Source organism: Loxodonta africana, chromosome 2, assembly GCF_030014295.1.
Source record: "Loxodonta africana isolate mLoxAfr1 chromosome 2, mLoxAfr1.hap2, whole genome shotgun sequence".
NCBI classification, from domain to species: Eukaryota; Metazoa; Chordata; class Mammalia; order Proboscidea; family Elephantidae; genus Loxodonta; species Loxodonta africana.
Genome location: NC_087343.1, coordinates 139678635 through 139706544, shown reverse-complemented (window position 1 = coordinate 139706544; position 27910 = coordinate 139678635). Strand labels below are relative to the sequence as shown.

The window sequence follows — 27910 nt, the reverse complement described above, 5'->3', positions numbered from 1 at the left end:
GCGTCTGGGGTCTTAAATGCTAACAAGTGGCCATCTAAGATGCATCAACTGGTCTCAATCCACCTGGATCAAAGGAGAATGAAGAACACCAAGCTCACAAGGTAATTATGAGCCCAAGACACAGAAAGGGACACGTGAACTAGAGACTTACATCATCCTGAGACCAGAAGAATTAGATGGTGCCCAGCCACAACTGATGACTGCCCTGACAGGAAGCACAACAGAGAACCACTGAGGGAGCAGGAGAACAGTGGGATGCAGACCCCCAATTCTTATAAAAAGATCAGACTTAATGGTCTGACTGAGACTAGAAGAATCCCAGCGGTCATGGTCCCTAAACCTTCTGTTGGCCCAGGACAGGAACCATTCCAGAAGACAACTCATCAGACATAGACTGGACTGGAGAATGGGTTGGAGAGAGATGCTGATGAAGAGTGAGCTACTTGTATCAGGTGGACACTTGAGACTATGTTGGCATCTCCTCTCTAGAGGGGAGATGGGAGGGTAGAGGGGGTTAGAAACTGGCAAAGTGGTCACGAAAGGAGAGACTGGAAGGAGGGAGCGGGTTGACTCATTAGGGGGAGAGTAAATGGGAGTATGTAGTAAGGTGTATATGAGTTTATGTGTGACAGACTGACTTGATTTGTAAACTTTCACGCAAAGCACAATGAAAACTATTTTAAAAAAAAAAAGCAAAGTTGTGCCATCTGCATATCGCAGGTTGTTAATGAATCTTCCTCCAATCCTGATGTCACATTCTTCTTCGTACAATCCAGCTTCTCAGATTATTTGCTCAGCATACAGATTCATTAAGTATGGTGAAAGGATACACCTTTACCCTCTTCAATTAAGAAGTCTAATGAATAGGTAAAAGTGGTTAAGATCTAACCATAAGGGATCAAACTGACAACAGCAACTCGAAAGACTGGATAGGAACCTTAGGAGGTCAGTGAGTTTGTGGTAATGCGGGAGGAATAATTCAGAAAAGGAGGATGAGAATGGTTGCACAACTCGAAGAATGTAATCTATGTCACTGAATTTTACACGTAGAAACTGTTGAATTGGTGTATGTTTTGCTGTGTACATTCTCAACAACAAAATACAAATAAAATAAATTATTTTTTAAAAGTGGTTTTCAAAATGTTCATTTTGGGTAGGTAGGTGATTAGATGAGAAATATGTGGAGGTGCTAAATGCGAAAGTCTGCAAGGTGAAAAACGCCAGCATATTTACACAATTATTTTGCCAATAATGAGTTTTCATTAGTAATTCTAGATGTAATGAAACAGATCTTTTGTCTTCTTTTTTCTGGCTAAATTTCATTAGGTTTTTTTTTTTTTTTTTGTATTCAGGTTGTTTTCTGTACTTATAAAAAAATTCTGACTCCTTTTTTTTTAATTTGTCTTCATCATTAGTATGACAAAGTATTAGAAGGTCAAGTATTTTTTGGCCATCTGTTTCCACTATGAAATCCCCATCCCTTCATAAACAGAGGCAGTTTTTACCCACCATACCCTGTAATTGAGGCACATAATCATACCAGCTGCCTAACTATAGCTAAGTAAGCCTGCTATGCAAACAGCTCTTCCTTCTCTGAAATTAATTGTGTCCACTGGGCCAATTTAATGCAGTGCTTCTCTAGCAATACCTTTGCCAATTGTGAAAGCTGTTGCAAGAAAGGTCTACGTTGCATACATTGCTGCTCACAGCCTACTCTCAACTGTGGTTATGCAAAACAACTTTGAATAATGTACTCCTCGGAAAGAATGCAAGCAGTTAGAGTCCTAAACACCATCAGTATCAAAATATGGCTCACTAGAAGTTGCTGTAACTGATACATACAAAGTCATTTCACATTATTAGATATTTTCAGGGAGCCCAGGTGGCATACCATCCACAAGTGGAAGTGAAACAGCATTTTCTGGTACTAAGAGAAAAATCACCATCAAACAAAAATTGTGTAACTGTTGTGGCAGCTACAGAAATGTGTCATGAAGATTCCCTGTTGCAGGCAGCATAGTTACCTGATGGTGCCAGCGGTCAGTTCACCATTGTGTTTACAGCAAGGCCACACTTCCAGCAGGGTACTTCCAACCAACAACTAAGTAAATCAATAGTACTAATTCAGGCCCTTTCCTGGGAGATACAGCATTCCTCCAATGGCCAACTCTGATTTCAGGATTTACTGGCCTGGCTGAACCTGTCTTAGAAATGCACTTAGGAGGTGGGGTCAAGACAGCTAACTAGGCAGAAGCTTCTGCTGAACCCTCTTGCAACAGAGACCTGAAAAAACAAGTATATTGATTACACACATGACAATGTACAAATCCTGACCATCAGACACAGAACTAAGGAATCAACCTGAGTGGCAGGGGAGCGAGAGGCCATGCAGAAGCAGCGACGAATTCCTGGGCCTGCGTAGCGCCTCAGCTCCAATTCCTTGGTTCCCTTCTTTAGCACGAATGTGGTGGGGCTGATGGTAGTTTCCTGAGACAGGACAAGCATGAGACACAGCCCTAACCCCTTGGGGCAATCTCGGCTGGGACCCAGCCAGCGCACACAAGCTATACACGCTTCTGGAACCTTGACACAAGATTCAGCGCTATCAACACAAGATAAGTGATTTTCCCTATTTTACCGCATGCGGATCTAATAGCTCCTCCTGAAAGTACTCTTTTCTATCTATCTGATCCCTCTCCTCCCTGCCCCTGCCACCTTCATTAACAAGTGATTTCCTAGGCCTGAGATAGAAGTGCTGAGCTTTTTCTGACTCATTCTCCTGGCCTGGGAGAAGTAGCAAATTAACAAACGGAAAAAATACTTTCCTGACTCCCCTAAACTGGAAGATCAGAGCAGAAGCAGCTCCAGTCCAGGCATAAGTGATCCACAGACTTTGGCTTTCACCGCTGCATGGAACCAGGTGGCTATCATAATGCAAAGGCAAAACCGTTAGAGGTCTGACTGTAACTGTTTCAGCTGTGCGGTGGAGAGGCAGGTTTTGGAGGTCTGATACCACTCTACCTATTAAACAGAGCCCTCACCTACTCACAGCACGGACTGGAGGGCTAAGGCTCCATCCACGTCACCTAGCCACCCGCAAAAGGGCTCTAAGGATAGTGGTGTATATCAATATTTACAGATATATGCACTGGGTGCCTAAGGTACAGCTGCACAACCCACCCACCAGAGCATGCTGTAGAGAACAGAGACTCTTCTTCCTCACTGACACTTTCGGGAAGGCTCTCAGCACCCTTCCCTCCTCAGAGTGTGACCTCCCTGCCGCTACCAGAAACCAGTGCATACAACCATCACCGCTACTCCTCTAAGATAGTAAGTATGCGCCTACACCACACACTAGGTGACCAATTATCAGGACACCTAAGTTGATTCTATTCCAGAATAGTGATCGGACTCCTAGACTCATATACCTGGTAACAGCTCTAACCATCTGATAAAAGGACATTAGTGCTTCAAAAAAATCAAGTGAACCCACTCTAGTAGCCAATCTGGGTATATTGAAACAAAGCAAAACAAGAAGATAGGACTCAGTGACCAAATATAAAATGAATTATTACAATAACTTATAGATGGCTTGGAGACAGCAGTTGGTATCAAATCATGTAAAGAAGCATACCATGATTGCTTCTACAACCCCCCAAAACACAGAATCAAGGCCTCTCCCAGATGAAGATGTATTCCTGGAATTGCCAGATGTAGAACACAAAAGATTAATATACAAAATGCTTCAAGACACCAGGGATGACATAAGGAATGAAATAAGGCAATGTACAGAAAAGCCAAGAAACACAGAGATAAAGCAGTTGAAAAAATTAAAAAGATTATTCAAGAACATAGTGATGAATTTAATAAACTGTAAGAATCCATAAAGATACAGCATTCAGGAATTCAAAAGATTAACAAAAAAATAACAGAATTAGACAACTCAATAGGAAGTCAGAGGAGCAGAATTCTGGAACCAAAACGTAGAATTGGTGAGATGGAGGATAACACACTGACACTGATATATTTGAAGGAAAATCATATAAAAGAATTTAAAAAAGTGAAAAAACCCTAAGAATCATGTGGGACCCTATCAAGACAAATAACTTGCCTGTGGTCAGAATTCCAGAACAAGGAGGGATAACAGAAAATACAGAGAGGATTTTTGAAGATTTGTTTGCAGAAAACTTCCCTGACATCGTGAAAGATAAAATGATATCTATCCAAGAGGCTCAGAGAGCCCCATACAATGTAGATCCCAAAGGAAAGTCACCAACACATATTACCAAACTTGCCAAAACCAAAGATAAAGTGAAAATTTTAAGAGCAGCCAGGGATAAACGAAAAGTCACCTACAAAGAAGACTCAATAAGAAGTTCGGACTACTCGGCAGAAACTATGCAGGCAAGAAGGCAATGGGATGACACCTATAGAGCATTAAAGGAAAAAAACTGCCAACCAAGAATCATATATCCAGCAAAACTGTCTCTCAAATATGAAGGGGAAATTAAGTCATTTACAGATAAACACAAGCTTAGAGAATTTGCAAAAACCAAACCAAAACTACCAGAAATACTAAAGGGAATTCTCAATAATATCAGATATCAACACAACACAAGGACACAGAACAGGGCATCCTGATATCAACTCAGACAGGGAAATCACAAAAATAAAATAAGGTTTAAAAAAATGCTCAAAACAGGGAATCATTGATGTCATTATGTAAACATGACAATAATCAATAAAGAGGGACTAAATACAGGAGGCACAGATCTTCCATATAGAGAGGAAATCAAGGCGATACAGGGAGATACAATTTAGGTTTATACTTAGAAAAATAGGGGTAAATATTAAGGTAACCACGAAGAAGACTAACAATCCCATACTTCAAAATAAAAACCAATATAAACATAAAGACTCAGCAAAAACAAATTCAACTACAATGAAAAAGAAGAACACAAAATTTACAAAGAAAAACTTCTCAGCACAAAAAAGTAAGTGGAAAAATGAAACTGTCAAGAACAGACAAAACAAGGCATCAAAATGACAGCACTAAAATCACACCTATCTGTAAGTATACTGAATGTAAATGGACTAAATGCACCAATAAAGAGACAGAGAGTTGCAGAATGGATAAAAAAATTAATAATAATCCAGTTATATGCTGCCTACAAGAGACACACCTTAGACTTAGAGACACACACAAACTAAAACTCAAAAAAAAAAAAAAAAAAACTCAATGGACAGAAAAAATATATCCAGCAAACAACAATCAAAAACGAGCAGGAGTGGCAATATTAATTTCTGAGAAAATATACTTTAAAGTTAAATCCACCACAAAGGATAAAGAAAGACACTATATAATGATTAAAGGGAAAATTTACCAGGAAGATATAACCATATTAACTATTTATGCACCCAATGACAGGGATGCAAGACACATAAATTCTAACAGCACTGAAAGGTGAGATAAGAAAGCTCCACAATTATAGTAGGAGACTTCAACACACTATTTTCAGTGAAGGACAGGACATCCACTAAGAAGCTCATAAAGATGCGAAAGATCTAAATGCCACAATCAACCAAAGTAACCTCACAGACATATACAGAAGACTCTACCCAACAGCTTCAAAGTATACTTTCTTTTCTAGTACACGTGGAACATTCTGAAGAATAGACCACATATTAGGTTATAAAGCAAGTCTTTGTAGAATCCAAAATATTGAAACATTACAAAGCATCTTCTCAGATCATAAGGCCATAAAAGCAGAAATCAATAACAGAAAAACCAGGGAAAAGAAATCAAACACATGGAAACTGAACAATACTGTGCTCAAAAAAGTCTGCTCAGAGGTCAGTTTATATTAATAAATGCACTCATACAAAAAGAAGAAAGGGCCAAAATCAAAGAATTATCCCTACCACTTGAAAACAGAAAAAGAGCAACAAAAGAAACCCTCAGGCAACAGAATAAAGCAAATAATAAAAATTAGAGCAGATTTAAATGAAACAGAGAACAGAAAAACAACTGTAAGCATTAACAAGACCAAAAGCTGGTTCTTTGAAAAAATTAACAAAATTGATAAATCAATGGCCAGAATGACAAAAGAAAAACAGGAAAGGAAATAAATAACCTGAATAAGAAATGAGATGGGCAATATCACAACAGAGCCAACTGAAATTAAAAGAATCATATCAGATTACTACAAAAAACTGTACTCTAACAAATTTGAAAACCTAGAAGAAATGGATGAATTCCTAGAAACACACTACCTACATAAACTAATATAATATAAACAGAGGTAGAACACCTAAATGCACCCATAATAAAAGAAGAGACTGAAAATGTAATCAAAAAACTCCCCCAACAAAAAAAAAGCCCTGACCCTGACAACTTCACTGCAGAGTTCTATCAGACTTTCAGAGAAGAGGTAACATCACTACTACTAAAGGTATTTCAGAGCATAGAAAAGGAGAGAATACCCCCAAACTCATTCTATGAAGCCAGCATATTCCTGATACCAAAACCAGGTAAAGACACCACAAAAAAAATTACAGACCTATATTCCTCATGAACTTTGGATGCAAAAATCCTCAACAAAATTTTAGCCAATAGAACTCAACAACATATCAAAAAATTAATTCACCATGACCAAGTGGGATTCATACCAGGTATGCAGGGATGGTTCAACACTAGAAAAGCGATTAATGTAATCTACCATATAAAAAAAAAAAAAAAAGACGAGGACCACATGATTTTATCAATTGCTACAGAAAAGGCATTTGACAAAGTCCAACACCCATTCATAATAAAAACTCTCAGCAAAATAGGAACAGAAGGAAAATTCCTAAACATAATAAAGGGCATTTATACAAAGTCAACAGCCAACATCATCCTAAATGGAGAGATTCTGAAAGCTTTCCCCCTGAGAACAGAAAGCAGACAAGGATGTCCCCTGTCACCACCTTACTCAACATTGTGCTGGAGGTCCTAACGAGAGCAATTAGGCTAGATAAAGAAATAAAGGGTATCCAGATTGGTAAGGAAGAAGTAAAAGTATATCTATTTGCAGATGACATGATCTTATACACAAAAAACCCTAAAGATTCCTCAAGAAAACTACAGAAACTAATAGAAGAGTTCAGCAGAGCATCAGGATACAAGATAAACATACAAAAATCAGTTGGATTCCTCTACACCAACAAAAAGAACTTCGAAGAGAAAATCACCAAATCAATACCATTTACAGTAGCCCCCAAGAAGATACAATATTTAGGAATAAATCTTAACCAGAGATGTAAAAGACCTACACAAGGAAAACTACAGGCCACTACTGCAAGAAACCATAAGTGACCTACTGGAAAAACATACTTTGCTCATGAATAGGAAGACTTAACATCATAAAAATGTCTATTCTACCAAAAGCCATCTATAGATACAATGCAATTATGATTGAAATTCCAACAACATTTTTTAATGAGATGGAGAAACAAATCACCAACTTCATATGGAAGGGAAAGACACCCTGGATAAGTAAAGCATTACTGAAAAAGAAGAACAAAGTGGGAGGCCTCATTCTACCTGATTTTAGAACCAATTCTACCACCACAGTAGTCAAAACGGCCTGGTACTGTTACAACAACAGATATAAAGACCAATGGAACAGAATTGAGAATCCAGACATCCACATATGAGCAGCTGATATTTGACAAAGGCCCAAAGTCAGTTAAACGGGGAAAGACAGTCTTTTTAACAAATGGTGCTGGCATAGCTGGATATCCATCTGCAAAAAAATGAAACAAGACCCATACCTCACACCATGCACAAAAACTAACTCAAAACGGGTCAAAGACCTAAACGTAAAATCTAAAACGATAAACATCATGGAAGAAAAACTAGGGACAATGCTAAGAGCCCTAATACATGGCATAAACAGTATACAAAACATTACTAAGTATGCAGAAAAGAAACCAGATAACTGGGAGCTCCTAAATATCAAACACCTATGCTCATCCAAAGACTTCACCAAAAGAGTAAAAAGATTACCTACAGACTGGGAAAAAGTTTTTAGCTATGACATTTCTGATCAGCATCTGATCTCTAAAATCTACATGATACTGCAAAAACTCAACTACAAAAAGACAACCCAATTAAAAAATGGGCAAAGGATATGAACAGGCAATTCACTAAAGAAGACATTCAGGTAGCTAAAAGATACATGAGGAAATGCTCATGATCATTAGCCATTAGAGAAATGCAAATCAAAACTACAATGAGATTCCATCTCACTCCAACAAGGCTGGCATTAATCCAAATAACACTTAATAATAAATGTTGGAGAGATTAGAGGTTGGAACACATACACTGCTGGTGGGAATATAAAATGGTACAACTGCTTTGGAAATCGATTTAGAGCTTCATTTAAAAACTAGAAATAGAACTACCATATGATCCAGCAATCCCCCTCCTTGGAATACATCCTAGGGAAATAAGAGCCCTTACACAAATAGATATATGCACAGCCATGTTCACTGCAGCACTGTTCACAATAGCAAAAAGTTGGATGCTACCAAGGTGCCTATCAATGGATGAATGGATAAATAATGTATATTCACACAATGGAATACTATGCATCGATAAACAACAGTGATGAATCCACGAAACATTTCATAACATAGAGAAATCTGGAAGACATTATGCTGAGTGAAATTAGTCAGTTGCAAAAGAACTCGAGAAATAGTTTAAACAGAGAAGAAAATATTCTTTGATGGTTATGAGAGGGGGAGGGAGGGAGGCAGGGAGAGGGGCTTTCACTAATTAGATAGCAGATAAGTTTTATTTTAAGTAAAGGGAAAGATAACACACAATACAGAGAGGTCAACACAACTGGACTAAACCAAAAGCAAAGAAGTTTCCTGAATAAACTGAACGTTTCAAAGGCTAGCATAGCAGGGGCAGGGGCTTGGAGACCATGGTTTCAGGGGACATCTAAGTCAATTGGCATAATAAAATCTATTAACAAAACATTCTGCATTCCACTTTGGAGGGGGCGTCTAAGGTCTTAAATGCTAGCAAGTGGCCATCTAAGATGCATCAATTGGTATCAACCCACCTGGAACAAAGAAGAATGAAGAACACCAAAGACACAAGGTAATTATGAGCCTAAGAGACAGAAAGGACCACATAAACCAGAGACTACATCATCCTGAAACCAGAACTAGATGGTGCGTGGCTACAACTGATGACTGCCCTGACAGGGGAACAAAACAGAGAACCCCTGAGGGAGCAGGAAAGCAGCAGGATGCAGGCCCCAAATTCTCGTAAAAAGACCAGACTTAATGGTCAGACTGGGACTAGAAGGACCCCAGAGGTCATGGTCCCCAGACCGTCTGTTAGCCCAAGAAGAAATCATTCCCAAAAACTCTTCAGACAGGGATTGGACTGGAATATGGGATGGAAAATGATACTGGTGAAGAATGAGCTTCTTGGATCAACTCAACACATGAGACTATGTTGGCATTTCCTGTCTGGAGGGGAGATGAGAGGGCAGTGGGGGCGAGAAGCTACCTGAATGGACACAAGGAGAGAGAGTGGCGGGAAGGACTGTGCTATCTCATTAAAGGGGGAGAGCAATTAGGAGCGCATAGCGAGGTGTATGTAAACTTTTATATGAGAGACTGACCTGATTTGTAAATTTTCACTTAAAGCACAATTAAAATTAATTTAAAAAAATGCATTTAGAACTGCCATCAGATACACTTCCTACTCAATCATTCCTACTTCCCCTCTTCAAGGTGTCAAGTCTGCATTGGTCTGAATGCTGTCCCTGTTTTCTCCAGCTCACTACCCTTTATCCTTCATAGGTGGCTCCTGCAGGAGTCTCCTCCACATGTCTGCTTCTCAGAGGAGAGCAACCAACATTCAGCTGAGCCATCTTTTAAGAATGAGGGTAAAATATAGTTGTTTTCAGAAAGAGAAAACTGAGAGTTTTTACTAGCAATAGTCATTCATGCAAGGATCTTTTTTACTATTATGTTAGTAATAAGGAAAATAGCAGCTATATGGCTAAAAAAAAAACCAAACCCACTGCCTTCGAGTCAATTCCAACTCATAGCAACCCTATAGGACAGACTAGAACTGCCCCATAGAGTTTCCAAGGAGTGTCTGGCGGATTCAAACTGCCGATCTCTTGGTTAGCAGCCATAGCACTTAAACCATTATGCCACCAGGGTTTCCGCTATATGGTTAAGTCTAAGCAAATACTGACTACATAAAATAAAAACAAACCCAAAAGATGACTGATTTTTGGGACTCAAAAAAAAAAAAAAAAAAAGCTTAAGTCCTGGAACCCAACCCAAAAAAACCCAGTGCCCTCAAGTCGATTCCGACTCGTAACGACTGTATAGGACAACCAAAAAAAAAAAAAACCTGTTGCCATCAAGTTGATTCCAACTCATAGCAACGCTATAAGACACAGTAAAACTGCCCCATAGGGTTTCCAAGGAATGACTGGTGGATTCAAACTGCCAACTATATATGGGTGTGGGAGTATTCTGAGTTAAAATGTTCCAAGGTTATACTGTCAATCAGGAGGAGGGTAAAAATATTAACTTTACACTTATATTTCTACAGTAACCTACACAAGAATAAAAAGAATATGTAAATATAACTTGAAAACCAACTGAGAAGAAAAAGAATGGAAAGAGGAAAAAACAAAATTTAAACAAAAAGAAGTGAAAAAGGAAAAAAAGATCATAGATAAATCATGAGAAATTCTCCACATTTCTGAAAACCAACACTTCCACCTCCTCCTTTATCACTCTCAGTAGATGGCCAATTCACTTCATTCACAGAGAAGACTGATTCCATCTTCAACAAAACCTGATCTTAACTGTTTCCACTCAGTAAAAGCTATCTCCATACACACAAATGCTCAAAGAACTTGAAATTATTTTCTACCCCTCTTTTGCATACAAGGCCACATCTATCCATACATAAATTCTACTGACACTACATTAAGAATTAATCCAAAATAAAACCATTTTCCATCTTTTCAACAGCTACTGCTGCATATCATATAATATGCCCAAGCCAATTCACCAAGGTTCCTTCAAAAGGCTTATAACTAGACTCTTTCTTTCCTCTCTGGACCCAGTATATTCTATCCTCCACACAGCAACCAGAGTGCCCTTTTTAAAGAGTCATTCTGATCATATTGCTCTCTTACTCCTAATCCTCTGAGAGCTTTCTATCACAATGAAATCCAAAGTCCTGAACATGGTCTATAATGCCCTACATGATCTGGCTTCTGCTTATCTCTCTGTACTCATGTCCCTCCACTCTGCCTTGTTCACTGCTTTCCAAGCTTACCAAGCACATACCATCTAAGGGCTTCTGCACGTACTATTTCCCTTATCTGAAACATTCTATGTCATTGTATGGCTCATTCTCTTACTTCATTTAGAAATCTGTTCAAGTATTACTTTCTCGCTCTGACCAATATATCATACTCAACTCTTTGACTTTATCTGTGAATCATTCTAATTTTTCTTTTCCTAACAGTTATCACTTCCTCACATTATATTACATAATTATGTGTTAATTTTGTTATTGTGTGTCTCATCCACTAGAACATAAGTTCCATAATGATGGAGAAATTGCTTTATTCACTACTGAATTCTCAGTAGGCACTCATAGGTGGTGAATGAACAAATACAGTACTTTTCTGCAAATGACACTTAAAACTTAAAAATTCTGGACCCATCATACTCCTGCTTCTCTCCTATTCTAAATGTGATTTAAATTCCATCATTTTGCTTTCTGAGAAACATTATATATTACCCAACATCATTTAACTGTATGATACACTTGACCCCTGCCTCTCAACTAAATCCTTCTCAATGACTTTTAAACATGCTTAAATCTCCCTTATTTGAAAAAAATCTCTCCACTAAAACAGGTCTTACTAAAATCAACAATGATCATCATGTCACTAAAACTAATGGATTCTTCTCAGTCCTTATCTTAATTGACCTGTCATCAGCCTTCAACTATGGTGACACTCTCTTCTCATGCTTTCATTTCAAAGCAAAAGACTTTCCTGGTTTTACTTTTACCTATCTGGCTACACATTTTCGTCACCTTTGTGGTTTCAATGTTCTCCCCTGCCATTAAATCTAGCATTCCTCAAAGCCCAATCTTAAACGCTCTTCTTCTTACTCTATATTCGCATTCTAGATAACATCATCCATAGCCTGGCTTAACTACTTATCTGGAAGTAACTCACACATGTATACCTCAGGCTCTAACCACTCCTTTCAACTCCAAATTGAGAATTACTACTTTAAAGAGATTCCGAACTCTCAATTTCATTTTAATCAGAATAGCTCAGAAGTTATAGATGAAAACATGAGAAGTGCAAAGATTCTACATCTAATTAATAGCCTAGGGTTATCCTAAGGAAATAGAATGGCCTAATGAAAACAGCATGAGAGTTCTTACTATGGCTTTAATTTCAATATGTTCCGATTAAGGAAAAGAAGGTGGATATGAGTGAGACCAAGTTGTAGGGCTGTCTCAAAACACTGTGACCAACAATGCAAATCACCATGGCTAACAGCTAGAAACACTCCAACTAGTGAGTAGGGCAAGATAAGAGTCAGGTGGCACTATCATGGACCTATCTTTGGAACAAGATTCCAGCCAGTGGGTGGAGATCTAGTGGTCCAATTCCTAAAAGCAATAACTAAGAAGTCGGAGATTTATTTTCTTCTCTGTTTAAACTATTTCTCCAGTTATTATAGTAGTGGTCTTATACAATAATTGTCGTTTTGCAACTGACTAATTTCACTCAGCATAATGTCTCCCAGATTCCTCCATGTTATGAAACGTTTCACGGATTCATCATTATTCTTTATCGATGTGTAGTATTCCATTGTATGATTATACCATAATTTATCCATTCATCTGTTGATGGGCACCTTGGTTGCTTCCATCTTTTTGCTATTGTAAACAGTGCTGCAATGAATATATGTGTGCATATATCTGTTCAAGTAAAGGCTCTTAATTTTCTAGGATATATTCCGGGGAGTGGGATTGCTGGATTGTACAGTAATTCTATTTCTAGTTTTTTAAGGAAGTGCCAAATCGATTTCCAAAGTGGTTGTACCATTTTACATTCCCACCAGCAGCGTATAAGTATTCCAGTCTCTCCACAACCTCTCCAACATTTATTATTAAGTGTTATTTGGATTAATGCCAGCCTTGTTGGAGTGAGATGGAATCTCCTTGTAGTTTTGATTTGCATTTCTCTAATAGCTAATAATCGTGAGCATTTCCTCATGTATCTGTTAGCTACCTGAATGTCTTCTTTAGTGAAGCGGCTGTTCCTATCCTTTGCCCATTTTTTAACTGGATTATTTGTCTTTTTGTAGTTGAGTTTTTGCAGTATCATGCAGATTTTAGAGATCAGATGCTGATCAGAAATGTCATAGCTAAAAACGTTTTCCAAGTTTGTAGATAGTCTTTTTCTCTTTTGGTGAAGTCTTTGCACGAGCATAGTTGTTTGATTTTTAGGAGCTCCCAGTTATCTAGTTTCTCTTCTGGTGTTTATGCATCATTAGTAATGTTTTGTATACCGTTTATGCCATGTATTAGGGCTCTTAGCATTGTCCTTAGTTTTTCTTCCATGATCTTTATCGTTTTAGATTTTATATTTAGGTCCTTGATCCACTTTGAGTTAGTTTTTGTGCATGGTGTGAGGTATGGGTCTTGTTTCACTTTTTTGCAAATGGATACCCCAGTTATGCCAGCACCATATGTTAAAGAAACTGTCTTTTCCCCAGTTAACTGACTTTAGAAACGAAGGGAATTTGTAAAAACCAGACCAACCTTAAAAAAAAAATATTACAGGGAGTCCTTCAGATACAGAATCAACAATATCAGACAACAACCTGAAATGAAGACACATGACAACATCACCCAGATATCAATGCAGACAAAAAATTTGTGAAAGCAAAATAAAGCTAAAAAACTAACTACAGGGAACCAGGGAAGTTAAGCTGTACACAACAACTTCAAAACAAAAAGGGGGAATAAAATGTGTAGTTATAGAACTTTTAGAATGGGAAGGAAGTCAAGGCGATTTCAAAATACAACAGATTGCATTAATTTTAAAAGAATTAAGGTAAACTTCAGGATAACCACAAAGAAAAGTAATAAGTCTACTCACCAAAATAAAGAATAAGAAAACCAAAAAGACTCACCAAACACAAAAATAATTGATAAGAAAATTATATACAAAAAGAACTCAACACAGAAAATTAAGAGGAACTAAGATAACAATAACACCACAAAAAACTATAACAAAATGAGAGCAATGAATTCATACTTCTCATTAATCACACTGCATGGATTAAATGCACCAGTCAAGAGACAGAAAGTGGGAGAATGGATAAAAAATATTAACCATGGATATGTTGCCTGCAAGAGACACACTTCAGACACAAAGACAAAAACAACTTGAAAATCAAAGGAGATATATATACACACACACACACACACACACACACACATATACATATATATATATATATATATATCAAGCCAACAGTATCCAAAAGAGAGCAGGAGTAGCAATAATCACTTTGGAGAAAATAGACTTTAAGTCAAAATCCATTACAAGAGACAAAAAAGGACGTAATATAATGACTATAGGCTCAATCTACCAAGAAGACATAACAATAATAAATATTTATGAACTTAATGAGAGAACCAAAACACATCAAAAAACAATCGAAAAGGGAAATACACAGTTCCATGATAACAGTAGGAGACTTTAACACATCACTTTAGGTGATGGACAGAACTAGAAAGAAACTCAACAAAGATATAGACGGGAGGCGTGGCCAAGATGGCAGAATAGACAGACACTTCTGGCCAGCCCTCTTACAACAAAGACCTGAAAAAACAAGTGAAAAGAATATTATTTATGACAAGCTAGGAGCCCTGAACATCAAAGGCAAGGACAGAAAACAAACTGAGGGGCAGGGGGAGGAAAAGACGGTTCAGAAGCAGAGAGGAGTTACTGGACCTGAATCGCCAGGAGCCCTCAGGCACCATTCCCAGGAGTGTCTGCGGCAGGCTGGTGGTAGCGTTCCACAGCAGTTTCCTCAGGGAGAAGCAGCCAGTCACACAGCCTACTCACACCTCCAGAACCAGAGAAGAACAGCACTCTCAGTAAAAGCTAGTACTTGCATATATTTTACCGTACCCCCCCACCCCCAAGCTGGCTTCAGCGGCTGTTGATTTCTCTGGGCCGGAGATAGCCCCTGTTGAGTGCCCAGAGCCATCCTTCAGGCCCTGGAGAAGGAATAAATTTGCAATTGGGGGGAAAGATAATTTCCCAGCTCTACTAACTGGGGGGAGCTCAGGACAGAAGCAGCTCCTGTCCAGGCATAAACGGTCCGTGGACTTTGAGCACCTTTCCCCTCTGCATGGAACTGTACATGTCTGTTTCAGGGGAACAGGCCCTTGTTGGCAGACTATAACTGTTTCAGCTGTGCAGTGGAGAGGTAGGTGTTTGATGTTTGACATTGCTTTGCCTATTAAATAAGGTCCTCACCTGCTCACATCAGGGGTCTAAGAACTGGTGGCTCCACTCAGGTCACCCACCCACCCGCAACAGGGGTCCAAGGATAACTGGTACCTCCCAGTCCTCACAACCAAAAACATTGGGTGCCCATAGTCCGTCTGCAGAACCCACCCACCTGTATGCTCAAGGGAACAAGGACATGCTTTCCTCACAGACACGTGGGGGATGATTCTCAGCTCCCTGCCTTGTTCAGAGTGTGACCCCCTGCTGCATCCAGATACTAGTACCTATACCAATCACCTCTGCCCCCTAAGACTGTAGGACAGAGCCTGTACCACACACTTGATGATCAGCTACCTGGACATCTGAGCTGAATTCATGCAAGAAAATTGAATGGACTCCTAGACTGATATACCTGATAACAGCACAAGCCATCTGGGGACAGGACGTCAGAGCTCCAAAGGTGAAAATAATCAAGCTAGCTCACTTAAGCAACCCATTTGGGCATATCAAAACAAAACAAAGCAAGAAGCTACGATACAGTAAGCAAATATACCCATTGCCGTCGAGTCAATTCTGACTCATAGCAACCCTACAGGACAGAGTAGTACTGCCCCACAGGGTTTCCAAGGAGCACCTGGCGGATTCAAACTGCTGACCTTTTGGTTAGCAGCTGTAACACTTAACCACTACACTACCAGAGTTTCCAAGGAAACATAAACTAATACAATAACTTACAGACAGCTAGGAAACAACAGTCAATATCAAGTCACATAAAGAAACAGACCATGATCGCCTCAACAAGCTTTCAAAACAAACAATCAAGAGATCTTCTAGATGAAAGTGCATTCCTAGAATTACCAGAGGCAGAATACAAAAGCTTAATATACAGAACCCTTTGAGACATCAGGAAGGAAATGAGGCAATACACAGAACAAGCCAAGGAACACATAGATAAAGCACCTGAAGAAATTAAAAAGGTTATTCAGGAATATAATGAAAAATTTAATAAGCTGGAAAAATCCACAGACAGCAATCAGAAATTCAGAAGATTAACAATAAAATTACAGAAGTAGACAACTCAACAGAAAGTCAGAGGAAAAGAGTTGAGCAAGTGGAAAGCAGAATTGGTAAACTTGAAGATAAAGCACTTGGCACCAATATATTTGAAGAAAAAGCAGATAAAAGAATTTTAAAAAATGAAGAAACCCTAAGAATCATGTGGGACTCTATCAAGAGAAATAACCTACAAGTGATTGGAGTTCCAGAACAGGGAGGGATAACAGAAAATACAAAGAGAATTGTTGAAGATTTGTTGGCAGAAAACTTCCCTGATATCGTGAAAGATGAGAAGATATCTATCCAAGATGCTCATTGTACTCCACATAAGATAGATTTTAAAAGTCACCAAGACATATTATAATCAAATTTGCCAAAACCAAAAATAAAGAGAGAATTTTAAGAGCAGCTAGGGATAAATGAAAAGTCACCTACAAAGGAGAGTCAATAAGAATAAGCTCGGACTACTTGACAGAAACCATGCAGGCAAGAAGGCAATGGGATGTCTTATATAAAAAATTGAAGGAAAAAAATTGCCAGCTAAGAATAATATATCCAGCAAAACTGTCTCTCAAATATGAAGGTGAAATTAGGACATTTCCAGATAAACACAAGTTTAGGGAATTCATAAAAACCAAACCAAAACTATGAGAAATACTAAAGGGAGTTCTCTGGTTAGAAAATCAATAATATCAGATATCAACCCAAGACTAGAACACTGGGCAGAGCAATCAGATGTCAACCCAGACAGGGAAAACACAAAAATAAATCAAAATAAAAAAATGCTCAAAACAGGGAAAGAGCAATGTTATTATGTAAAAGAAGACAACATTAGAATAAAGAGGGACTAAGAAATGTGTAGTCACAGATCTTTCATATGGAGAGGAAAACAAGGTGATACAAAGAAATAAAAGTTACGTTTAAATTTAGAAAAATAGGAGTAAATAATAAGGTAACCACAAAGGAGACAAACTATCCTACGCATCAAAATAATATACAAGAAAAAAAATACTCAGCAGAAACAAAATCAACAATGAATATAAGGAAAAGACAATATATAATCTACTCAGCACAAAAAATTAAGTGGGAAAAAGAAACTGTGAACAACTAAGATACAGAAAATGTAAATAACACAATCAATCAACTTGACCTCAGAGACATACAGAACACACTACCCAACAGCAGGACAGTATACATTCTTCTACAATGTGTATGGACCATTCTCCAGAATAGACCACACTCTAGGCCACAAGCAAGACACAATAAATTGAAAAACATCAACATAATACAAAGCATCCTCTCTGACCATAACATTATAAACTAGAAATTAATAACAAAAAGAGCAAGGAAAAAAAAATTGAATGCATGGAAGGTGAGTAACACTTTACTTGAAAACTACCAGGTCAAAGAAGAAACTAAAAATGAATTTAAAAATTCTTAGAATCAAATGAGAAGGGAGACACAACATACCAAAACCTCCAGGACACAGCAAAAGCAGTGCTCAGATGAAAATTTATAGCAATAAATGCACACATCAAAAAAAGAAGATCCAAAATCAACAACCCGAACAAACAGAAAAGGAACAGCAATAGAAGTCCACAGTCGCCATAAGAAATGAAATAATAAAGGAAATAGAAAATCAATAGAAAGAATCAACAAAACTACAAGTTGGTTTTTGAGAGGATCAATAAAATTGACAAACCACTGTCCAAACTGACAAAGGAAAAAAGTGAAAAGATGCAAATAACCATAATAAGAAATGAAATGGGCAACTTTACAAAAGAACCAACCAAGATAAAGACAATTACAGAATATTATGAAAAATTGTACTCTAACAAATTTTAAAAACCTCAAAGAAATGAACAAGTTTCTAGAGACACACTACCTACCTAAACTAACACAAAGGCAGAAAACTCAAATAAACCAATAACAAAAGAAGAAATTAAAGATGTCATTGAAAAAAAACTCCCAACAAAAAAAGCCCCAGTCCAGGTGGCTTCAATGGAGAGTTCTACCCAACATTCAGAGAAGAGTTGATACCAATTCTGCTCAAACTATTCCACGATGTAGAAAAGGAAAGTATACTCCCTAATTCATTCTATGAAGTCAGCATAACCTTGATACCAAAGCCAGGTAAAGTTACCAAAAAAAAAGAAAATTGTAGACTAATATCCGTTAAGAATATAGACACAAGAATTCTCAACAAAATTTTCATCAACAGAATACACAAGCATATCAAAAAAAAAAAAAAAAAAGATCAGGTGGGATTCATACCAAGGATGCAATGATGGTTCAACATTAGAAAATCAATCAATGTAATCACCACATAAATAAAACAAAGGAAAAGCATCACATGATCATCTCAATCAATGCAGAAAAGGTATTTGGTAAAATCCAACACCCTCTCCTGATAAAAACTCTCAGCGAAATAGGAATAGAAGAGAAATTCCTCAGCATAATTAAGGGTGTTTATACAAAACCAACAGCCAACATTATTCTCAATGGAGAGAGACTGAAAGCATTCGCCTTGAGAATGGAAACGAGACAAGGAAGCCCATTATCACCACTCTTATTCCACATTGTACTGGAAGTTCTAGCCAGAGCAATAAGGCAAGAAAAGGAAATAAAAGACATGCAAATTGGTAAGAAAGAAGTAAAACAGAAAAGCATAGAAGCTTCCACACACCTTGAGGGGCTGAGTTACTGGGGCCGAGGGCTGGGGACCATGATCCCAGGGGACTTCTACATCAATTAGCATAACATATTTCATAAAGAAAATGTTCTACATCCTACTTTACTGAGTAGCATCTGGGATCTTAGAAGCTTGCAAGCAACTATGTAAGATACATTTATTGGTCCCAGCATGTTCTGAGCAAAGGAGAATGAAGAAAACCGAAAACACAAGGTAAATATTAGTCCAAAGGACTAATGGATCACAGAAATCACAGCCTCCACTAGCCTGAGCCCAGAAGAACTAGATGGTGCCTGGCCACCATCACCAATTGCTATGACAAGGATCACAGTAGAGGGTCCTGGGCAGAGTGGGAGAAAAATGTAGAACAAAATTCAAATTCACAAAAAAAGACCAGACTTACTGGTCTGACAGTGACTGGAAGAACCCCCTAGACTATAGGCCATGGACACCCTGCTAACTCAGAACCGAATCCATTCCCAAAGTCCACCTTTCAGCCAAAGATTAGACAGGCCTATAAAACAAATGACACGAGGAACGTGCTTCTTGGTTCAATCAAGTATACGAGAACAAATGGGCAATACTTGTCTAAAAGCAAAGATAAGAAGGCAGGAAGGGAGAGAAAAACTGGATGAATAGGCACGGAGAGCCCAGGGTAGAAAGAGAAAGGGGGAGACTACTGATACATTGCAGGGTTGGCAAACAATGTCACAAAAAAGATTGTGTATAAAATTTTTGAATGAAAAACTAATCTGTGCTGTAAATTTTAACCTAAAACACAATTTTTAGAGAAAAAGAAATGATTGCACAACAACAACAAAATGGGCAAAGGGCTTTACCAAATAAGACATTCAGGTAGCTAACAAACACATGAGGAGATGCTTGCAATCATTAGCCACTGTTGTTGTCGTTGTCAGGTGCCATCGAGTCAGTTCCGACTCATAGTGACCCTATGTACCATAGAACAGTCCTGCGCCATCCTCAAAATTGTTGTTATGCTTGAGCCCATTGTTGCAGCCACTGTGTCAATCCATCTTGTTGAGGGTCTTCCTCTTTTCTGCTGACCCTGTACTTTACCGAGCATGATATCCTTCTCCAGGGACTGATCCGTCCTGACAACATGTCCTCAGTCTGTAAGACACAGTCTCACCATCCTTGCTTCTAAGAAGCATTCTGGTGGTACTTCTTCCAAGACAGATTTGTTCGTTCTTTTGGCAGTCTGTGGTATATTCAATATTATTCACCAACACCTCAATTCAAAGGCATCAATTCTTCTTCAGTCTTCCTTATTCATTGTCCAGCTTTCACATGTGTATGATGAGACTGAAAATACCATGGCTTGTGTCAGGTGCACCTTAGTCTTCAAGGTGACATCTTTGCTTTTCAACATTTTAAAGAGGTTCTTTGCAGCAGATCATTAGCCATTAGACAGATGCAAATCAAAACTACAATGAGATACCATCTCACCTCAGCAAAAACGGCACTGATAAAAAAAAAATTGTGGGGAGATTGGAACTCTTTATACATGACTGGTGGATTGTAAAATGGTACAACCACTATGGAAAACGGTATGAGGCCTCCTCAAAAAGCTAGAAATAGAAATACCCTATGATTCAGCAATCCCTCTCCTAGGTATATATCCTAGAAAAATAAGAGCAGTGATACGAATAGACATATGCACATGCATATTAATTACAGCGTTATTCACAATAGCAAAAGGATGGAAACAACATAATTGTCCTTCAACAGATGGACATACATACATGCAGTGGAATACTATGCAACAATAAAGAATGATGAGTCCGTGAAACATTGTATAACACGGGTGAAACTGGAGGACATTATGCTTAGCGAAATAAGTCAATCACAAAAGGACAAATATTGTATGATACCACTTTTATAAAAAGTCAAGAATAGGTGTACAAACAGAAAATGTTTTTTGATGGTTACCACGTATGGGAGGAATTCGGAGAACCACTTACTAGACAGTAGACACGTGTTAACTCTGATGATGGGAAAGGCAATATACAATATGGAAGAAGTCAGCACAACATGACCAAGGTAAATGAAGACACTGAGAGGTACACAAGAGTAAAGATAACTACAGTAAATGCTATAACATATACAATTCTACAACAACAGTAATAACCAGAAATTTGCAAATGGTTACACAGGTAGATATATATGCTGTACTGGCATGGGAGGATGTATGTGAGTACGTGTTTGCATACATAGGTATAGTTGTGAGCATTTGTATATACATATTTGGATGCACTACATATATATTCACATATATAACAGAGCAAGGAAACCCTGGTGGCGTAGTGGTTAAGTGCTACAGCTGCTAACCAAAGGGTCAGCAGTTCAAATCCACCAGGTACTCCTTGGAAAGCCTATGGGGCAGTTCTACTCTGTCCTGTAGGGTCGCTATGAGTTGGAATTGACTCAACAGCACTGGGTTTGATTTTTGCTTTGGATAATAGAGCAAATGGGGGCACAGTTATAGGAACTTCTTAGACATATACAAACACCTTGTGGGACTGGGTTACTGGGCCTGAAGGCTAAGGACCACAGTCTTGGGGGACATCTAGGTCAAGTGGCATAACACAGTTCACAAAGATAATGTTCTACATCCTAGTTTGTTAAGTAGCATCTGGGGTCTTTTTGGGAGTGGCTTCAGCTTATGAGCAGCCATCTAAGATACAACTATTGGTCTCTTCTTGTCTGGAGCAAAGGAGAGTAAAGGAAACCAAAGACTCAAGGAAGCAATTAGTTCACAGCACTAATGGCCCACAGAAACCACAGTTTCCTCTAGTCTGAGGCCCGAAGAACTAGATGGTGCCCAACTATCACTACCAATAGTAGGGACCAGCGACACAAGAGAAGGTCCCAGTTACAGTGGAAGACACATGTAGAACAAAATTCAAATTCACAAAAAAGACCAGACTTACTGGACTGACAGAAGAACCCCAGAGACTGTCACCCTAAGACAGCCTGTTAACCTGACACTGAAGCCACTCCCGTTGGTCACCTTCCAGCCATATAATAGGTTGGAATATAAAATAAACAGTAAAACCCATAAGGAAGGTGTTCCTTAGAACAATCAACTATACAATACCAAACAGGCAACATCTGCCCAAAAGAAAAGATGAGAAGGCAAGGAGAGGCAGGGAAACTGGAGGGATAGAAATGGGGAAGGCAGGGTGGAAATGAGTAGAGTGTTGACACATTGTAAGGAAAGTAACCAATGTCACAGATGTAATTCAATTTGTGTATGAATTGTTGAATAGGAAACTCATTTGCTGTGTAAACTTTCACCTAAAACACAATTAAATGTTCAAAAAAATAAATGGACTGAAAGTAACAGGGGTGATTTCCAACCAAAGCAAACTCAGAGCACTTTATCAGAGAAGGTAGAATTGTACGCAGGGTAGCAAAAAACGACAAATGGCCGTGGCTTCACACTACCCTTAGAAAAAAATCCCAACTTAATTACCTTAGCATGCAAGGCCGTATATCTGGCCCATGCCTATCCCTACAACTGCATCTTGACTCATTCTGCTCCTGTCTCACTAAGCTCCAATCACTTGGTCTTAGCTTAACTCATTTCCTCAAACATGCCAATTTTTTCTACTTCAGGGTCTTTATTTATATTAGTTTACTCTACTGGAATGTTTTCCTCAATTTTCTTCATAATTCCTCCTCATCTTTTAGGACTTAGCATAAATGTCACCCCCTCTGAAATGTCTTCTCCCTTCTGATATTTAATATCTCAGCACTCTGTTGTTCCCTTAACAACATTTATGACAATATTTTCTTTATTATCTGTTTATTTTTATCTTTACTTCCCAGACAACCGTAAATGCCATCAGAAAACAACAGCATTCACTGGGGCTTTACATCATTAGAGTGATATATCTTGAGCTCAAAATGAAATTCGTAAAAGTACAAACTAGTAAGTGAATAAATTAATCTATACTGAAACTAGGAAAACACAAATGAAACATACCAAAGTTATCAACAAGATACAATTCGATTTGGACCAAAATGAAAGTGGAGGGTTGGTGCCAATAACTCTTTAGTTTGTAAGCACAGTTCAGGGCTAGAGTTACTAAGTAGAAGAAATTCTTAAGAATTCTTCTAATATCCCCTAGCTTAGAGGAATGTGGACAAGGTGTGGGAGACTAGGGAAGGGAAAGCACTCCCAGTAGGAGGTCCTACTCACACAGTAGTCTGGAAGAGGCAGTAAGGCTTGAAGAGAAACTGCCCAAGCAGCAATTTGCTTTTTTGACCCAGTTTCCTATTCTGGAGAGGTAAGGAATTAGGCAAAGCTTACCCCACAGCCAAAGAACAAAGGTGCACATCTTGAAATAAACATAGTAGAGCCTACCAAAAAAAAAAATCAGAAGCCAAGAAGCATCATTCTAACTCAACTTCTCTCCAAAACAGCTGTAAATGTTAAACGAAGTAGCAAAGGAAAATGTGAGGTGCATTCCTCCATGGCAAATATTAAAGACACAAACCCACTGTAACTGACTCAAATGCAGTGATTAAGAAATCTAGGAAGACACCATGGGAACAAAGCACCAAAGCTATAGCAATCCATGATTTTATCTTCTTTCTACCACACTCAGGACACTGAACAGTTGAAGAAAGAATACAAACTACAAGGGAAAATTGTCCAGGAGTCTATTCACCAGAAAGATCCATACAATGAAACCATGGCAATGGTGTGTTTACCGGGCTACTAATGACATCAAAGATGTAAGAGTGAACCAATCAGAACAATATCGGCAAGATAATACAAATGATAAAGGGCAGATCAAAAATACTACTGTTGGGGGAGGCGGAGCCCGGCCGGCAAGATGGCGCTGTCCACGTTGCTACGCCGCTTTTCCCGGCTGCTGGCCCCGGCATGGCTCCAGAGCAGCCTTTCAGCTCGGTCAAAGTTCTACGTCCGAGAGCCGCCGAACAGCAAGCCGGACTGGCTGAAAGTTGGCCTGACCTTGGGCACCACAGCCTTCCTCTGGGCCTGTCTCATCAAACAACATAATGAAGATGTTTTAGAGTATAAAAGAAGAATGGGTTGGAATAAACTACTGAAATACCAACATAGTATGCTCCGTATAGTGATTACAGCAATACCTCTAGATTCACCAATCTTTTGATTGTAAATGAAAGAGAAAAAGTTATATGTGAATGTATATTGTCAGCATTTGTGTGTTGCATCATTAAGTGAAAAAATAAAAATACATCTGTATTCTTCAGAAAATGCATATTGTGATAAAAAAAAAATATATATATATATATATATAACTAGCAGAAAATGTTCATTCTAAGGTATAGCATTGAAAGTATTTCCATATGAAAGGTACATTGTGTTAAATGTGCAAGTTGAAAAATTTAATCAATAAACAGAATTTCAGTGTAAAAAAAAAATATTACTGTGACAGGTGCGATGTCTGATAGTGTGTGTCAACTTGGCTGGGCCATGATTTGCAGTATTTACATGTGATCACTCCCAGGAGAGAATCTGCTGTGAGTAGCCAATCAGTCGAAAGGAAGTTTCCTTGGGGGTGTGGCCTGCATCCAAATATAAGCAGATGTCTGGCTTTTTGCTCACTCTGGATCCTGCGGCTGCCTCCTGTTCGTCTGACCTTCAGCTCTTGGGACTTGAGCTATCAGCTTATCTGCAGATCTTGGGATTCGTGGATCTTCACAGCCTGAGAGCAGGAGCCCTGCTCTCCAACCAACCAATCTTGGGTTCACCAGCCCCTGCGGCTACATGAATCAAGAGAACCTTCTATCTTGATCCATGGACTTGGTATGTTCCAGCCTCTACAATCACATGAGCCATTTCCCTAATACAAATCTAACTCTATATATATTTATATACTTTACTGCTTTTGCTTCTCTAGAGAATCCAACCTAAGACAACAGGCTATGTATCTACCACAAAGTAGGAGATACTCCAACATATGGCAAAAAAAGAAACGTGAAAAGGAAAAACAAAGACAAGTAGATGTGGATGACAATCTTTTTAAAAGGACTACTGCATCATCCTCTCCTCTGCTTTCTACAGATACTATTATAAAATATCTTTATGAAAAGTAGTTTCCTATATATTTCTAAAAGCTCAACAAGAAGCTTCTGAAGAAATAAAAATTTATTTCTTTTACTGGTGATTTTTTTTGCCATTGCTGAGAAATGAGTTTGCATTGAAAATTCTGTTAATGTGCAAATTCATAAGAAAAATGTATTTACTGTGTCTATATCTCTAAATATTTAAGATTTTATATAGCCATTGTTTTTTAGTTTTCAGGTAAACTCAGATGTTTTTTAACCAATGCAAAATAAAAACAGACACAAGTAGTCCCTGACCTACGACAGGGTTCCATTCCGATGACTCCATTGTAAGTTGGTTCTGACTTAAGTCAATTACCTCATTTTTTTAGTTTTCATTATTATTGTCTTTCACTATCAGTATCTTTATAAATGCAATCTTTATTTGTCTTTGGGGATTGGAAACATTATGCATAAACTTATAGATATGATGACACCTGCAAATTACATACTGCAACATTGTATGTAGTACATACTACTAACGGTAAGATGTACCAAAAAAAAAAACGGTTCATTGTAAATTCAAATACATCGTAAGTCAGGGACTACCTGTACTTAATATATTATTTAATTGATTATCATGCTCTAGTCACTTTAAATAAGTTTTCTAAGTTAGATACACCTTTTAAAGATCATTTATTTCTTCCAATGTCTTGCATCCCATATTACATACTATATCTTATGTGTTATGATGTCCAAACCAAAATTTTCAGGTCAGCTATCTTCAACGTAATACTATATTAAAAATAAAGGTAATAATCGTGCTCTTTCTTCCTTTCAATATGTAAGCCCTGAAGCTATAAGCGAAGGTATAAAACAGTGCTTCCAAGTAAACTGAGATTCTATTTATACTATCTTTGTTTAAAGAATAGGCCCAGATAAAAATGCCCATATTCCAAGCAAAGTAAGTCTACAACAAAATCTAGCCCAGGGCCAATGCAGTGAACCCTACAGCAATAACAAAGGGAGCTGGGGGTAGGAGGAGACAAGAATATCACATTGTCAATAAATGTTTGTAGGTATCTAAGTAAATGTTATCTCTATCTCTAAACTGTAAGTTCTATGAAGGTAGAGGCTAGGTCTTATCTAGTTCATTAATAAAACTGTGAACAATCAGAGTGGATAATGAAGTATCGTAAACATTCAAAAGACATTTGTTGCATGAATGAGTTAATGAACAAATGAATTAGTGAGTGAATAAATGAGCAACCATAAAGACAATAAAGGGAGCGCATTGGAAGGCTTACTCTACAAAAAAAAAAAAAAAGGAATAAAAGCAATAATACACTCTAAAAAGCAGAACAAAGCAAAAAACATAAAACAGGCATGTGAAAAATCATTCAAATATGAGGAGACAATGATGTAAAAGCGATTACGGAGAGGATGGTAGATGTTGAAAACAATGCAGATCTAACATGTGGATAAATGAAATTCCTGATGCTACAGAAAAAAAATTGAGAAGAAAAAAATAATCTGCAGATCAGAAGGGTTCGCTTTATTCAAGAACAACTGATAATCATTAGGTCATATTCTGTAGATGTTATGAAAATTCAAGACGGAAAGAAGGAATCTTAAAAGTGTTCAGACAGAAAATGTAGATCTGTAATAACTGAGTACAGCCTACAGTTTTGAAGTAACAAGGATGTTAGCCAAGAACTACATACTAAATCAAGTTGCATTTCAGTTGTCACAGGAAAAAAGATATTCTCAAACACATAAGAGTTTACGAAGTATATCAAACATATACTTTATGAAATTTTTGTTTAAAAAATGTAGTCTATCTAACTAAAAAAGTGAATAACAGTAAGAAGTAATAAAAACTGAGACTACAGAAAAAAGGTATTAGTAGGGAACAATAAAATGATTTAAACATGGAATTGTCTATTTAAATAGCTGTGGTAAACCTGATTATAAAATCAAATGTAATTGTTGTAATCCTTCAAAGAAAGCTATACAATGTAACAATAATAATAATTTAATGACTATAAACTTGAATGAAAACAACAACACACTAATACAGACTGCTGAATAGGCTTGTAATATACTTTGTGTTTTGTTTTCATTTTCATAGGAAGGAAAATGCAAAAGAGCGTTAGAAAATAAGATATAAGCCAAGCATACATTAGAAAGTAAATGTAAATGAAATAAATTAACATGTACTAATAACTGTCTATATCTTCACAGTTAATAATTTTGTCCTCCTGCTGTCCTTAGGTATGCTTCTTATTTGATGCAAAAAGGTCCATGACAGTTGTACTTGGTGGTTTTCACCTGTATCAGTTACATTACTTAATTTCTCAAATATTTATTGCAAGGCTTGTGGCTACAATAATAAATAAGACAAGCACAGTTTCTGCTCTCATGGAACTTACAATTTAATTAGCGAGCAAAACATAAAATGAAATATTAGTAAAGGCAATCCAGCAAATATTAAAAGAATAAC

At 37.8% G+C, this 27910-nt stretch overlaps 2 protein-coding genes across 5 annotated transcripts in view; one reads left to right on the top strand and one right to left on the bottom strand.

Annotated features, from left to right (window-relative positions):
• The window catches only part of DTWD2 (DTW domain containing 2), a 173373-nt gene that overhangs the window by 29560 nt on the left and 115903 nt on the right, over positions 1-27910 (bottom strand). The window lies entirely within an intron of this gene.
• Positions 24147-25340, top strand: LOC104846185 (NADH dehydrogenase [ubiquinone] 1 subunit C1, mitochondrial-like). Its single transcript, XM_010593413.3, has one exon. The coding sequence runs from the start codon at positions 24210-24212 to the stop codon at positions 24510-24512; it is 303 nt and encodes a 100-aa protein (XP_010591715.1). The 5' UTR covers positions 24147-24209; the 3' UTR covers positions 24513-25340.